Raw genomic sequence first — 16,785 nt, 5'->3', positions numbered from 1 at the left:
GGGGTTTCACCATGTTGACCAGGATGGTCTCGATCTCTTGACCTCGTGATCCACCCGCCTCGGCCTCCCACAGTGCTGGGATTACAGGCTTGAGCCACCGCGCCTGGCCCCTCGTCTCGCAGATTTAAGTGATTCTCGTGCCTCAGCTTCCCAAGTAGCTGGGATCACAGACGTGTACCACTATCCCTGGCTAATTTTTGTGTTTTTAGTAGAGGTGGGGTTTTGCCACGTTACCCAGGCTGGTCTTGAATTCCTGGCCTCAAGTGATCTGTCCGCCTCGGCCTCCCAAAGTGCTGAGATTACAGGCGTGAGCCACTATGCCTGGCCAAAAATTATTTTTTAAACATTTAAAAAATTTCAAAAGGCTTTTAAAAAGTCTCAAATCCATTTTGAAGCAGTGTAGAGCTTAGAGCTAAGACATGAATGTCCCTGTATTCAGCCCCCCATCCATATAAATAAGCATTTACTATGTGTCAGGTATTGGGGATTTTGAAATTAGTAAAACATAATGCTTGCCACCTTAGAGTTTGTTGGGCAGTGAGAGAGATACTTGTATATTTTATTATACAAATAGTTTGAGTATAAGAAACACTATTGAGACTGGGCGTGGCAGCTTATGCCTGTAATCCTAGCACTTTGGGAGGCCAAGGTGGGCAGATAACGAGGTCAGGAGATCGAGACCATCCCGGCCAACACAGTGAAACCCTGTCTCTACTAAAAGTACAAAACAAATTAGCTGGCGTGGTGGCGCACGCCTGTAGTCTCAGCTATTGGGGAGGCTGAGGTAGGAGAATCAGTTGAACCCGGGAGGTGGAGGTTGCAGTGAGCCAAGATCGCCACTGCACTTCAGCCTGGGCAACAAGAGCGAGACTCTATCTGAGAGAGAGAGAGAGACAGAGAGAGAGAAAGAGGAGGAGAAGAGAAGAAAAGAAAAGAAAAAAGAAAGAAAAGCTGTTGGGAAGTATGCACTAGGTATATTGGAATTCGGAGAAATACCTAGTTTAGCCTGGAGTAAAGGGTGAATGAATTAAGGTTTCCCACAGTTCATTTCGTTGTAGGCTTGAGACTAGTAGCTACACGTGCAGAAGGCAGTAGGGATATAGTTATTCTATCAGTCTGTCTGATATCTGTCACCTACCTACCTGTTTTCTTTTTTCTGACAGTGCCATTCGTAAGGGATATGGATATTCTAAGGGCAAGGGAATAGGTATGTAAACAAAAAGAAGAGAGTAGTTTGTGAGTATAATTTAGGGAATTGTGTTTGGAGTACAGGCTGCATCTGGAAGAGAAAGAGAGATGTGGTTAGAGTGACAGTAGTGACAAGAAGAGAAAAAACTCTGAAATAAAAACTCATGTATAAGAAACAAAGAGTTACAGTGTGTTCACAGATTTCCTTTTCCAAGAATTCCCAGAGTTGGCTGTCATTCCCTGGACCCTCAAGTTCCTAGCAGATCTTAGGAATCAAATTGGGCCCTATTTAGTTTGAGAACCACTTCAAACCAGAACTTGGCAGAGTTGAAGTTGCAATATAGTGAGCTATCCAAGGATGAAAAATACAGTTGAGTAATATTGATAATGGCTGCCATTTATTGAACACTTAAGTGCCTGCCCTTTCCAAGGTACATTACAAAATTATCTTGAGTCCTTACAGCAACATTACCAGACAAGTGGTAGTTCTATCCGCATTTAATAGATTAAGAAACCTTTCATGCCTCTGGGGTGTTAAAATAAGCCCTATAAAAATTCCAGAGCCGGTTAACAGTAGAGATGGAATCAAACCCAGGTTTCTGTGACACTAAAGCATGCTCTTCGCACCTCACCAAGCTGATCCCTCACAAGAGGGCAGGTGTGGTGCCTGGGACTGATGAGATGTCAGCTTAGGATGTAAAATGACCATTTCAAAGGCAGCAAAACTGCGATTTCATCTTTGATATTAATAAAATGGCAACAAGAAGCCATCTCAGTAAATCTCGTACAATGAATCTCCAGAATCTGATGGCATAAAGATCTTTGATCAGGAATATAACCCCCTGATTGTCTTGTTTCTCTAGAGAAATCAGATTTCATTATAGATATTTTATCTCAGTTTACAGTTCTTTCTCAAGGACTGAATAGCTTGCCAGATAGCAGTATTTATGCTATGAAGTACATCAGCTATCTCATGAGATGTTTGATTTGTATGTAGAGTTAAAATTGAATTTGTAATAATTTGAATACATTATCTGCATTTGGCAGATGCTTTAAGGAATGAAGTCACAGGTATTCAAAATGTGGATGGTCTGTGGGTAAAGAAAGCCAAGTATATTCCCTTGAAATTTTGGTCGGATGCGACACTTTTTTGGTCAGGAGCTCTGAAGAAGTGTTTTGGTCCTATCTGCTAGCATAATTTGATTCTTGTATGTATGTATGTATGTAGGGTCTTACTGTTAAGCAAATGAAATTAGATAAGACAGAAGGACTTATGAAATTATTAAGAATACTTAGTGTATAAGGCCCATATCTTGAATCTTTTCTTAGCATGAAAAGAATGTTTGGCATGTGTATTCTTTCCCCTTTCCTATCTCTAATGGAGGTGGAAATGACATGATTGATTTTGATTTAAAGGAACATGACTTTGTGTGTGTGTGTGTGTGTGTGTGCGCGCGCGCACGCGCGTGCGTGTGTCTGCGTGCGCTTGTTCAGCATTTTGTTTTTCAGAGATGTGTTTATCTTTCAAATGGCCCCAGTAGTTTGGGATTTTGGTCTCCTTTTCACTTAATTAGGAAAAGTGTTATTTGTGATACAATATAGGAATTTCTAATAAGAATATTTTTCAGGTTAGAGGAAGAAATTGGTTGTGGGTATAAATTTTTAAAAAAGTTTAGCTGATGAAATGATGAATACAATGTAATTTTTCTCTAGTTTGCAGAGCATTTTTCTTTGCAAACTAGAGAAACATGAATTTTCTCAGTTTAATAGAAATCTTTTGACAGTTTCAACTAAAAATGATACTAAGGGGAATAGTTAGAAGTAGTTCACATTAAAAAATTATATCACTTTATGAAGTTACAATATTTAGAAATTTCATTTTCTTTTTGAATGCATTTTGAAGGTGAATATTCTTATTTAGGATAATGTGAATGCATTATATATAAACTGGCATTTATCATCTTCATAAGCTTTAATAAAAGTGTAAGTAGCCAGGCATGGTGGCTCACACCTGTAATTCCAGCACTTTGGGAGGCCGAGGTGGTTGGATCACCTTAGGTCAGGAGTTTGTGACCAGCCTGACCAAGATAGAGAAACCCCGTCTCTACTAAAAATTCAAAAAATTAGCTGAGTGTGGTGGTGCATGCCTGTAATCCCAACTACTCAGGAGGCTGAGGCAGAAGAATCACCTTGAACCTGGGAGGTGGAGGTTGCAGTGAGCCGAGATCACGCCATTGCACTCCAGCCTGGGCAACAGAAGCGAATATAATAAATAAGTAAAAGTGTAAGTCCTCCTTACAAACTATGATTCAAGAAGCCAACAGATGGAACTTACTTCACAAAAAACATCTTCTGTTTTTTGTCTTTTGTATAATTTGGGGTCAGTTAACGCAAGAGTAAAGTCAGATGTTTGCTACTTGCCACAGATTTATTTGGGTAGACAGTATGTGAGAAAAGTGAGACCAAATGTGGTTTAAGGCTTGTGACTGAGTAAAGGTTATTAGGGATCAATGTACAAGCTGAAATCTGAATTTTAAGACTGGTCAGATTACTTTTCACCAAGGAAATAACCTTGTTCAGTGTGTGAAGGAGTAATTCTTTAATTCTTATGTGTCAAACCCAGATGCCTATAGCTGCTAGGCTCTGTGTCCAGGTTGTAGTGCAGTGGGGATCATAGTTCAATTTCACTTTAAACTCCTGGACTCAAAAGATCCTGCAGCCTCGTGAGTTGCTGGGATTACAGACAGACATGAACCATCATACCCAGCTGCTACACCATTTTATAATTTAAACAGATTCAGGGACTGGGCGTGGTGGCTCACATCTGTATTCCCAGCACTTTGGGAGGCCGAGGTGGGCAGATCACTTGAGGTCAGGAGTTGGAGACCAGCCTGGCCAACAAGGTGAAACCCCATCTCTTCTAAGAATACAAAAATTAGCCAGGCATGGTGGCGGGCACCTATAATCCCAGCTACTCAAGAGGCTGAGGCAGGAGAATCACTTGAACCTGGGAGGCAGAGGTTGCAGTGAGCTGAGATCATGCCACTGCACTCCACCGTGGGTGACAGAGTGAGATTCCCTGACTGGTCTCAAAAAAAAAAAAAAAAAAAAAAACCAGCAACAGCAAAACCAGAATCAGGTATGGACAAACAATGTATTCAAAGTGCAGAATTAGACTAATGGATTTTTCTAACAGTATGAAAAATTCATTGAGAGGGTTTCAGATTTAACATTGTAACTTACTCCTGAGAAACTATGGCTTGTTGAGTTTTGGTGTAGTATCAGAGAATATCCAATGCTGGGTGTGGTGGTATGCATCTTTACTCTAAGTTACTGGGGAGGCTGAGGTGGGAGGCTCACTTGAGTTCAGGAGTTTGAGGCATGGGCAACATAGTTAGACCTTGTCTTTAAACAAACAAACAAAAAAGGATATTCATAATTTAATGTGGAGAAAGGAGAACTCTCATATACTGTTGGTGGGAATGTAGATTAGTACAGCCATTATGGAAAACAATATGGAGGTTCCCCAAAAAACTAAAAATAGAACTACCATATCATCCAGCAATCCCACTGCTGGGCATATGTCCAAAAGAATTAAAATCAATATATTTAAGAGATGTTTATCACAGCGCTAGTCGGAATAGCCAAGATAGGGAATCAACTTAAGTGTCCCCTCAGCAGATAACTGGATTTTTAAAAAGGGGTGTATATATACTATTCAGCCATAAAAAAATAATGAAATATTGTCATTTGCAACAACGTGGATGAGCCTTGAGGACATTGTATTAAGTGAAATAAGCCAGGCACAGAAAGACAAAAACATGTTGTCATTCATATGTGGGAGCTAAAAAAAAGTTGATCTCTAAGAGGTGTAGACTAGAAAGAATGGTGGTTACTAAAGGCTGGGAAAGGTAGCAGGGAAGGTGGGATGAAGAGAGGCTGGTTAACTGGTACATAAATACGGTAATACGGAATAAGTTCTAATGTTCAGTAGCATAGTATGTTGATTATAGTTATCAATAATTCATTGTATATTTCAAAATAGCTTGAAGAGAAGATTTGGAAGGTTCTTGTCACAAATGATAAATGTTTGAGGTGATATCCTGACTACCCTGATTTTATTATTACACATTGTATACATGTATCAAAATATCACATGTACTCCCTAAATATATCTATCAGTTAAAAAGAATATCCATAATTTAAGAAGCATTTAAAAGGTATATAAGTAGGAGGTTATTTTGGTTGGCATTTGTGGCTGTTTGAGTAAGAAGAATGAACTGCTACTAATTCCTCCTCCCCTTCACCCCCGCCATTGATTTAGTATTGGTCACTTTACTGGCACCGTGCATTTACAGTATGGCAGTTCTCAGAGTGTGTCTGTGGACCTTGGGGCTCTCCAAGACTCTTACAGGGGCTCTGAGGTCAAAACTGTCTTTATAATAAAACCGAGACTTTTCCAACATTTTGACATCTGTGCTGTGGTTTAAAAGCAGTGGTGGGTAAAATACTGGCTTTTTGACAGAAAGCAAAGCAGTGGCACCAAACTGTACAACTAATTGTCATTATATTCTTTGTGTTTCTTGTAGGGGGAAAAAGCCAGTTTCACTTCAGTGTTCTTGATGAAACAGTAAAAGTTACTAACTTTATTAAATCTTTACCTTTGAGCATAAGATCGTTTTAAAAGCACTTTGGCATTTGTTTTAGTTGTACCCTTTCTTCATGGAAACCATTTTTATTTGAGACTGACTGACAAATAATAGTTATTCAGACTTGGATATTTAACAGACATTTCCTGAAAATGAACAAGTAAGCCTGTTACTTTAAGGAAAACAACGAAGTTATCTGTTTATAGTGGTAAATTTGAGCTTTCAAGCAAATTTTAGAATTTTGGGAAACTTGTACCCATTACTGGAAGTTTGTCACTGTAGATTGATAGTAACATTAGCAAATGTGATTTTTGATTATTTGTGTCAGTCAATAAATCAATGTTTTCCAAATGACCAGTGTACACTGGTTCAGATGGCAAAATCATGCTTGAGTAATTCAAAGTTCATTGATAGGTTTCAGATTTCCACATTGCTCTCAACCTTTAAGAAATCACTTGTTGAAGTTTGGTATAATATCAAAGAATAATATCTGTGGTTATCAGAAAATGATATTAGAATATACTTCACTTTTCCCATAACTTTTATATCTAGGGCCAGCTTTTCTTCATATACTTTATATACCAAAACAATATTCTGTGATAGAGTAAAGGCAGAAGCAGATCATAGAATCAAATTTGTATGAAGCCTGATAAAGAGATTTGCAAAAATGTAAAACAGTCCGCCTGTTAGATATTTTTGGGAAAATTTTTTATAGGAAGGAAATTTGTGTCCATATGTAATGAGTTTATTTTTAAAATATTCAGAAATTTTATGGGCTAACTTTGGTGTTATAAACATCAACATATGTAACCCACATAAACAAAAGCTTTTTGTGGTCCTTAGTAGTTCAAGAGTATAAGGTGGTCCTGATATTTAATAAGTTTGAGAATCAAACATTATAAGGGGTGAAGAAAGGAAGGTGCTGAGGAAACTGTGTTAAAAGAATATTATATGTATTTTCCATCACAACCAAAGGTTAGGGTTTACTTTCAGAGAAAACCCTCCTAGGCTGGGCATGATTACTGACTGACGCTAGTTCAGGCTCTCAATTTGCTGGGGGTGGGGCTAGAGTGGGAATGTGCCTTCTAGATGCTGGCACAAGTAAATGATCATCAGAAAGGTCCCAAAGTTTATATAGCCTTTTCCCCCAGCTATTGTGGCTGGCAGGTGGGACCACCACATGATGGTTTGAATTTATTGATATCAGTTATAACGTGAAACAGTTGGCATGAGAAGAAGCATTTAAGAAGTGGCAGTGTTTATGATATGGTGCAAGAGTTGTGTAAAAGAACTGTGTGAAAATTGAGGACTGACTGCCTGTGTACTTAGGAAAGTGCATAATTTAACCGAGGACCATTTTCTGTGGTTAGAGAAAGGTTGTCTTGTTAGAGAGGTGCTTGTCTCTGCCATCTATGTAGTACACAGTAGTTGTGCCCCCCCTTCCCCCCCAGAAAAGGCATGGGGTAAGACCACCACTCTAAGACTTAGGCTTTAAGATTTAGACGGTTTGCATTTGGAGAAATGCCAGAAATTAGATTCCTACAGTATTTCTTTTTCTATCAGAATATGTCTTGTCACAGATTTTAAGACTTTTTGTACAGGAGTCTGTGATTTAGTGTTGTAGGTAGCCTTCACTGATTGTATCTGTTGGTTCTTTGCATGAATTATTAAGCCCTTTACTTCAAAATGGAATTATATACGTATGGAAAAGTTTTATTCCATGAGTGGATATCCAGAGTTGGGGTAGGGTCACTTTAAAGGCAGTTTCCTAATATGATTTATTGAGTTACTTAGTGTTTTTTTTCCTTCCATGTTAAGTGACCTTTTAAGAGTTTCATGGGCAACTATCTTAAAAGAAATCTGTATATTCACACTGTTCACTTGTCTAATTTGAGATTGAAGACCTGGAGAGTTAGTTTTGTTGAGATTAAGATCTGGAACATTTTCTGCTTCTGAAATGAGTTGTGTACCAGTAATGTACTTTCTTCATTGTTGGAACTGTATCCAGAAAGCAGAGGGTTAAGAAAAGACTTGGCAAGTTGTATTCTGTCTTTGCTTAGAGTCTGTGAAGACAGTTCAGATAGAAACACAAATGACTAGATATAAGAAGAATTTGTAGACTTCTGTAGAAAAGAAATTACAACTACCAGGAAAGGTTTGTGGAAGAGGTGGCATTTGAACTGGGTGGGAAATAAGTGGAACAAGACTGGAGGAAATGCACTGGTGGCAGATGATGCCACTCTTGCCATTAAGAAGATTGCTGAGAATCATGACACACGGGTAGGTGTACCTCGTCTAACAGTTCCAGGTATCTAGAAACCATCACTTTGTAGAAAATGGGATGTCAGGAATATTTTTCTGTCTTTGAGAATTGAGGCCTTATAGGATTTTTTTTCTTTTTTTTTTTTAGGATTTTTTTTCTTTAGAAATTCAGCAAGAAAGGATCCGTCAGGTTTAATGCAGTTTAGGGGTATTTGTCTGAACATGCAAATGTGTTACGTGTTAGAGGTAGGCAGAGAATTATGAAACTGAAGAACCAGTATTAAGTGCTGTTGCCAGTTCAGGATAAGTGGGAAGATAAATTATCTTTGAAATTGTAATGTTAAATTTGGGGAGAATGAGACTGAAATTATAGGGGATTTCAGGTATAGCAATGAAATATGTTAGCTTTTAGCAAGTACCGTTACACTGTTTTCCTGTCTCTGTTAACATCAGTTTGGTGTTACCTTAATTTTGTTGCTTTAAAGAAAAATTTCAGCCTCCAGATCTGTAAAATGATCTATACATTTAAAGGAATGAAATACTTTATTTAATCAGAATATAGAATAAATGTAGAGAGTAGAAGTGTACAGAAGCTTTTTGCTAACCTGTTCATTGTGTGTTACCTCACAAAAGTTCACCTGTGTGAGGTTATATTCTTCTTTTTTTTTTTTTTTTTTTTTTTTTTGAGACGTAGTTTTGCTCTGTCACCCAGGCTGCAGTGCAGTGGTGCCATCTTGGCTCACTGATACTGGCTCTCCACCCCGTGCCCAGGTTCAAGTGATTCTTCTGCCTCAGCCTCCCGAGTTGCTGAGACTACAGGTGTGCACCACCATGCCCGGCTAACTTCTGTATTTTTAGTAGAAATGGGGTTTCGCCATGTTGATCAGGCTGGTCTTGAAATCCTGACCTCAGGTGATCTGCCCACCTTGGTCTCCCAAAGTGCTGGGGTTACAGGCATGAGCTACTGCCCCTAGCCAATGAGGTTATTGTCTAATGTTGTGTTGTACTCTTAAAATTGTTTTTCATAACCGTATGTAAAGATTTATTCTGAAATAGAATTTGGTGAGCTTTAGTGCGAGTTTAAAGAGAGGATAAACTTGTTACTATTGCCTATGTAGTATTGCTTATTGTAAACATTGTATGAAGATCCTTTAAAGTGGGTGAGTCTCTATTATATAGAATAATTAGCAAAATAAAAAAATAAATTTTTTTTGGCTGTAGGAGGGGAACAGCATGGATAGTTCAGCAACTTTAAACAAATGTTATGACTGGCCTGCAGTGATTCCGTGATTTGCCTGTCTACTGAGGACTCTATGATGTAAAAGAGAATCAAGTATTCTTATAGTTTACTTTTTTGGGGGTGAAGATTTATTTGTCACTGTTATCTGGATTCATATAAACTAATTTGTAGGGCCCAGTTTAGTCAGGATAAGTGTCTTGAGATTCGAAAGGATGATACATTTTGTGTAAATCTATCGACTGAATTTAAGAGTTTTAAAAAATTTGATATTTGGGGAAGTATTTTAAATGTCTATATAAAATGCATTTGAAAGTTTCAAATGGGTACAATAAAAAATGAATATCATAGTGCTATTTCTGTGTAAACATGACATATATATCTTCCATTGATACACTTGCTTTTCATACATTCATAAGGATTTCAGGACTGAGGCTGGGCACGGTGGCTTATGCCTATAATCCCAGCATTTCGGGAGGCCAAGACGAATGGATCCCTTGAGCTTAGGAGCTTAAGACTATACTGGGCTACATAGCAAAAACCTGTCTCTACAAAAAATACAAAAATTAGCTGGGTGCGATGGTACATGCCTGTAGTTGTATTTATTCAGGAAGTGAGGCAGGAAGATAGATTGAGCCTGGGAGGTTGAGGCTGTAGTGATCGGTAATTGCACCACTGCACTGCAACCTGGGCAACTGAGTGAGACCCAGTCTCAAAAAGACAAAAAATAAGAATTTCAGGAATTAGAATTTTCAGAACCAGAGATGACTAAAACAGTTCTTCACAGAGATGAGAACTTGAGACCTACTGGACTTTTAGTGAGCCCAGGTAGTGGTAGATGAGTTGGGAGTAAATCGCAGATTTCTTGCTATTTGGTGGCATTGTTTCCAGTACAAATTGATGTGCATTTCAGATGTGTATTTGAGGTGTGGTTATGAGTCTCACCAGGACTTGTAAGATTAGAAAATTTAATTATAGCAATAACCATTTGCTGTGTCTCCCCAGTAGCCTGAAATTAGCTGTTGAATTCTTGAGTTTAAATATTTTTTAGCATTCTGATATCCTCAAAGCTTATTTTAGTTTTACAAATATATATTTGGAATGATATTTGGAGCCATGGAAACATTTAATTCTTAATAGCAGGCATTGTCCAGTTTTGAAAAAGGCCTTGACATGACACTTTTTGTTTCTCTCCCAGTAGTATATATTTTGTGACAGCTCTGGAGACAGTTTTGAGCTACTAACAAAGGCATGGAAATGAACGAGTTTAGTTGCATGCCACTGAACAAGTTATCTTCTGAAAGTGTCACTACTGTGGTTTTTGCGAAGTAAAACTTCTCTTAGCCCTTTCTAACCCTCTGGCTGTACCCTGGTGAAAAGTTTTTGTAAATTACTCATAGTAAATGTGGACCCAGGAAAGTGAGAGTTCCTGCTGCTTCTTAGGGTCTTCTAAAGGCTGCTGTTACTCTCCAGAGCAGACCTACCCTTGTTTATCTTCTCCCTATTTTCTAGTCAGTCTCCTCTCAGAGCTCATGGGTTCAACAGTGCATTATTCTTAAAGTATTTTATCTTGGAACACGGAAGTGTACTTTTTAAGTGGGCAAACTGGAATTCTTTGAAAAAGCTTAGCTTTCTTGGACCGATGAAAACATGTTTTGTTAATGCAAGTAAATGCAAAACTGGGCTACAAAAATGAAAATGTATTTTATTTGGGGCCAAATCACACATGATCAGATGCTGTTCTTTAGGAGTGAGAGTAACATCACCAGTAAGTATCGACTTCTTCAGAGAGAAATAAAATATGGCCGCATTTGAAAGTTACTTTAGGCTGGGCGCGGTGGCTCACACCTGTAATCCCAGCACTTTGGGAGGCCAAGGCAGGTGGATCTCTTGAGGTCAGGAGTTTGAGACGAGCCTGGCCCAAATAGCAAAACCCCATCTCTACTAAAATACAAAAATTAGCCGGGTGTGGTGGTCAGCGCCTGTAATACCAGCGACCCAAGAGAGCCTGAGGCATGAGAATCACTTGAACCCAGGACATGGAGGTTGCAGTGAGCAGAAATTGCGCCACTGCACTCCAGCCTGGGCAATGGGGCGAGACTCCTCCCTTACTTTAGCTACCAAAGTACTCTGTTAGTTTAGCTACAAGTTACTTTAGCTACTGAATACAATTCGGTATTAGTTACTGTGTGCCTTTGAAAGATGCTCTTCACTAGGAGGATAGAACTTAACAGGGTAAAGTTAAAGAACAGTTGACTCGTAATTGAATTTCTTACTGAAATACTTATTTGTCCATAGATTATATATGCTTTGTGGCAGTTTTTAAGTCCTAAACTGGCTCTAAAATGTCATTTATTTTTGAAGTATGTATAACATTTTCCTCTGTTAGTATAAATGATTTAAATTTTATTTTATTCATTTTTGTTACTCTACACTGGCTCTAACATGTCATTTATTTTTGGAGTATGTATAACATTTTCCTCTGTTAGTACAAATGATTGAAATTTGATTTGATTCATTTTTGTTACTCTTTAGAGAGCAGAATTCGTGGACTTTTCTATTGATTTAATGTTCTAGTTTTTCCCATTGCTTCCTAAAATTCTCGGTTTACTTTTACAAGAATTATTTCGGAAAAAAGTTTTAAAAGATCAGATCAGGCAGTATTTTTCTTTTGATAACTTAATAGAATTGAACTCTTAAAATCTCTACATTTGATTACATCTTTACATTGTAAAATGACTTTCTTAGGTTGACAAAGTACCTAGTTTATTTTAGGTATTACCGTGTTTTATATTCAAGACTGTTTTCTTAAGAGAAACAACAAAATCATAACAAAATACAAGTTAATATATCTTTGTTATGTAGCCCTTTCAGATTTTAAAAAATCTGTTCAATACTGTTTTAAATGCTATTAAAAGTGAGTGTTATCCTTACTTTATATAGATGAAGACATTGATGCTCTGGTTTATTCAGTTTTCGGTTATAAGACCGTTCAAGAACTTGAGATGGTGCCTTAAGTCAATTCTGCTTTCTATTTTCATTTCCTGGTATCCATGTGCACTCAAGAATCTCTTGGCGTGGATAACAGTTTTTTTTTTTTCTTGTTTTGTTTTTAAACAGATGAGCCTTTGGTTGGGCATTGGTTCAGGTACCAGCTTTACTGCTACCTTTTCTATAAACTCTAGAAGCTTCAGTTTTCTCACCTGGGATTACTGGGAAAATGGGATTAGTACGATTGTTATTGTTACTTGAGGTTGCAAATGGAAGGGGTGAGGGAAGGGAATCGCAGAGTCTGCTTGTGATCTTTTTGGGACAAAAATGGAAGAAGATGAAAAACATTCTTACCATAGCAATTGTTTTGTGTACTACTATTGGAAATTACCAACATAATGGTACAAGTACCTGTCAGAATTATTTTGTTTACAAAAGATCTATACATGTTGTTTGTTAATGTTTTGTTTTGTTTTAAAGGTTACGGGAAGTTTCTGAGAAGCTGAACAAATATAATTTGAACAGGTAAGAATTAAAATATTTTAAATCTTCTGACAAAGAACGATTTTTTTTTTTATTTTTTATTTTTTGAGACGGAGTTTCGCTGTTGTTGCCCAGACTGGAGTGCAATGGCACGATCTCGGCTCACCGCAACCTGCGCCTCCTGGGTTCAAGCAATTCTCCGGCCTCAGCCTCCCGAGTAGCTGGGACTACAGGCACGCACTATCATGCCCAGCTAATTTTTGTATTTTTAGTAGAGATGGGGTTTCACCTTGTTGGCCAGGATGGTCTCGATCTCTTGACCTCTTGATCCACCCGCCTCGGCCTCCCAAAGTGCTGGGATTACAGGCTTGAGCCACCGCGCCCGGCACGATTTTTCTTTATTAAGAAAAAACTCATATTTAGGTGGTAGCTTGATGTGATTAAGATTAATGTGATTATTAGACTAAGAATCTTTTAACCTTTTTGAGTTAGGCTTACTTGAATTATAGATTGCATTTATACTGTTTTTTTTTTTTTTTTTAAATCTGGCATACAAGGAGATACTATAAATGATTATGGAGATACTATTTTTCAATTATTGCTTTAAAATAAATATTAGTTTAAAAGAGGTTTTGCCAACTATTTTTGTATAATTGAATTTAAGAATAAATTTAATGATGTATTTACCATTTAAAAAATAATTTTACTTACTTTTTCTTTCTTTCTTTTTTTTTTTTTTTAAATCTCCCAGCCACCCCCCTTTAAATGTATTGGAACAGGCTACTATTAAACAGTGTGTGGTGGGACCAAATCATGCTGCCTTTCTTCTTGAGGTAAATTATTCACTCTAAGATAGAGAAATGAAAAATAAACAGTTAAAATAGAATTATACTTCATTGTATTTCTCCCATTATCCCAGGAAAACAGCAGTTACTCATTTCGAAGATCTCCCAGTTCTGTTTCCTCCTCTGACCCAGAGAAAGTTTACATGATTTGCCAGAGCATGAAACTAATTAGTAACAGAATGGGGGAGTCTCCCAAATCCAGTCATTTTCTTACTCTGAATTTTGTCAGATTAAGATGTTGTAAATTAGTTTCTGCTGGTTTCTTGATGGTGTATGTGTCGTATATTTCCCTAACTCAGGTGTGAGCACCTTTTGGAAGGGAGTTTATTTTCTTCTGAATTGACAGTGATGGGCGCAAAATCTGTTGGTTGAATAAATTCAAATTTTGATGCACATTTTTACTTGGAGAATTTCTTCTCTTTTCTTTGCTTTTAGGATGGTAGAGTTTGCAGGATTGGTTTTTCAGTACAGCCAGACAGATTGGAATTGGGTAAACCTGATAATAATGATGGGTAAGATATTATGTCCTTTCTATTTAATATGTATTTAGCTCTTAGGTATTAAACTTGTGTTTTGATTTTGGTAACCCTCAACCTAAAGCATCACAGAAAATTAGATGATTTTATTTTATTTTATTTTTTGAGACGGAGTTTCGCTCGTTACCCAGACTGGAGTGCAATGGCGCGATATCAGCTCACCGCAACCTCCACCTCCTGGGTTCAAGTGATTCTCCTGTCTCAGCCTCCTGATTGGCTGGGATCACAGGTGCCCGCCACCATACCCAGCTAATTTTTGTATATTTAGTAGATATAGGGTTTCACCATGTTGACCAGGCTGGTCTTGAGCTCCTGACCTCAGGTGATCCACCCTCCTTGGCCACCCAAAGTGCTGGGATTGCAGGCATGAGCCACCTCGCCCAGCATTAGATGCTTTCAAAACAGAGTGAAACTATTACTTTCCAGTTTGATTTTAATTTTTATGCAAGCAATGATTCATAGCCAAAGCAGTAACATTAAAAGTAGCAGGGAAACCAGTAATCACTTAACAGAAACAGGTTACCAGAAGAATGATATTACGTGTTTGGTAGGTACCAAGTCAAGTCTACTCTTTAACTGAAATCATTTTATAGATCATTTCCAAATTAAGCAATGCAATTTGAAATAACAAGGATTTTAAAAATATTGGTCTTCAAAAATTTACCTCTTGTTTTCCCCCAGGTCAAAGTTGAACAGCAACTCGGGGGCAGGGAGGACGTCAAGGCCTGGTAGGACAAGCGACTCCCCGTGGTTTCTCTCAGGTTCTGAGACTCTGGGCAGGCTGGCAGGCAACACCTTGGGGTAAGTTGTGGCCAGTTGAAGGCACCATCTTATGGAGATGGTCTGTACCTGTGAATACTCTCAGTCTGAATGATCATCTTCAATATTATATCTAGTGATGAAGTAGGAAAATTCTCCTGAACACTGGGCAGGAGCTCATATTGCGCAGGTTGAGCCACCATGATAAAAACAACCCACACAGGCTAATTACAATTAATGTAGGCTCTTGACCTTTTAAAAATATGCACATTGTTTACATGTGTTTATAATGTCACTTATGCCACTTATTTCTTTTTCCTTCCGTCCATCCGTCTTGCACTTGTTGCCCAGGCTGGAGTGCAGTGGCGTGATCTCGGCTCACCATAACCTCCGCCTCCTGGGTTCAAGTGATTCTCCTGCCTCAGCTTTCTGAGTAGCTGGAATTACAGGCGTGTGCCACCACGCCCAACTAATTTTGTATTTTTAGAGAGCTGGGTTTCTCCATGTTGGTCAGGCTGGTCTTGAACTCCTGACCTCAAGTGATCCACCTGCCTTGGCCTCCCAAAGTGCTGGGATTGTAGGCATGAGCCACCACACCTGGCCTGCCATTTATTTCATTTCAAATTTTAAATGATTTTATCTTTGGTTATCTCTTACAACTTACTCTTGGGTAAAAGAAAGTCTAACATTTATTTATTTCTGGCATCCAAATCTGGTAGTTCTTTCTGAATTAATTTAATGAAGTTCGTAAATCATGTAATTAAACCTTATTTATTTTATTATTTTTTTGTAGAGATAGGGTCTTGCTGTTTTGCCCAGACTGGTCTTGAACTCCTTGTCTCAAGTGATCCTCCTGCTTTGGTCTCTCACAGTTTTGGGATTACACCTGGGAGCCATTGCAGTCAGCCACTTTTATCTAAAGTTTATGTACTGTTAAACTGAAGAAACAGTATAAAAATTTCAAGCCAGATGCTTTTATTCATTTTATACCTTGATTCTTGAATGGCCAGATTTTCTGTAAATACCCAGTTAATGATTAGATTATTCTACTTCAGTCAGGATATGTGTTCAAAGGTAGATCACAGAAAGCTAGAAACAATTTAACTAGTTTCAAAATATAATTAAATGGAAGAAGAAGCAGTGTTTTTTTGTTTGTTTGTTTGTTTTTTGTTTTTCCCTATCTACATACCACAAATTGGTATGTAAAGTAAAAGTTAGATTTGAAAATTGGACCTGGGTGTGGTGGCTCACACCTGTCAGCACGTCAGGAGGCCAAGGTGTGTGGATGATTTCTTGAGTTTAAGAAACTCTGTTGCCCAGAGTTTAAGACCAGCCTGGGCAACATGGCAAAATGCCATTTCTACAAAAAATACAAAAAAGTAGCCCAATGTGGTAGCACACGCCTGTAGTCCTAGCTACTCAGGAGGCTGAGGTGGGAGGATCACCTGAGCCCAGGAAGTTGAGGCTGCAGTGAGCCATCATAATGCCAGTGTACATCATCCTGGGCAATGGGAATGAGAGACCCTATCTCAAAAAAAAAAAAAAAAAAAAAAAGGCCGGGGGGAGGGGGGAAAATCCCAAAATGATTACTTTCTTGCTTTTGTGTTTTCATGCCAAACTAAATTTATTTTGGAATGTGAGGAAAGTTATTTAGTTGAGTATACTCTTTAGCTATACTAAATAAAGCACTTGTCTTTATTAAAATGTTATGTATGCTCTTTTAATGGTCCTAGGCACACAGTGCATAAAAAAGAATTCTGAAAGTAGCATGTAATAACAAATGAAATTTTATTTCATGTGATAAAACAGGAAAAATTTTGATTATATTTATTTAA

At 38.0% G+C, this 16,785-nt stretch overlaps 1 protein-coding gene across 8 annotated transcripts in view; it reads left to right on the top strand.

Annotated features, from left to right (window-relative positions):
* UBR5 (ubiquitin protein ligase E3 component n-recognin 5) overlaps positions 1 to 16,785 on the top strand; it is a 152,430-nt gene that overhangs the window by 36,277 nt on the left and 99,368 nt on the right. For all 8 annotated transcript variants that reach the window (XM_017528911.2, XM_037738656.1, XM_017528907.2 and 5 more), the window contains exons 2-5: positions 12,808 to 12,852; positions 13,562 to 13,643; positions 14,091 to 14,167; positions 14,873 to 14,992. In XM_017528911.2, coding sequence (XP_017384400.1) covers positions 12,808 to 12,852; positions 13,562 to 13,643; positions 14,091 to 14,167; positions 14,873 to 14,992 — 324 coding nt within the window. The remainder of the gene's footprint in view (positions 1 to 12,807; positions 12,853 to 13,561; positions 13,644 to 14,090; positions 14,168 to 14,872; positions 14,993 to 16,785) is intronic.

The sequence above is a fragment of the Cebus imitator genome, unplaced genomic scaffold, assembly GCF_001604975.1.
Source record: "Cebus imitator isolate Cc_AM_T3 unplaced genomic scaffold, Cebus_imitator-1.0 Scaffold56, whole genome shotgun sequence".
Classification (NCBI taxonomy): Eukaryota; Metazoa; Chordata; class Mammalia; order Primates; family Cebidae; genus Cebus; species Cebus imitator.
Note: the sequence above shows the minus strand (reverse complement) of the source record. Positions and strands in the feature narration are given on the sequence as shown.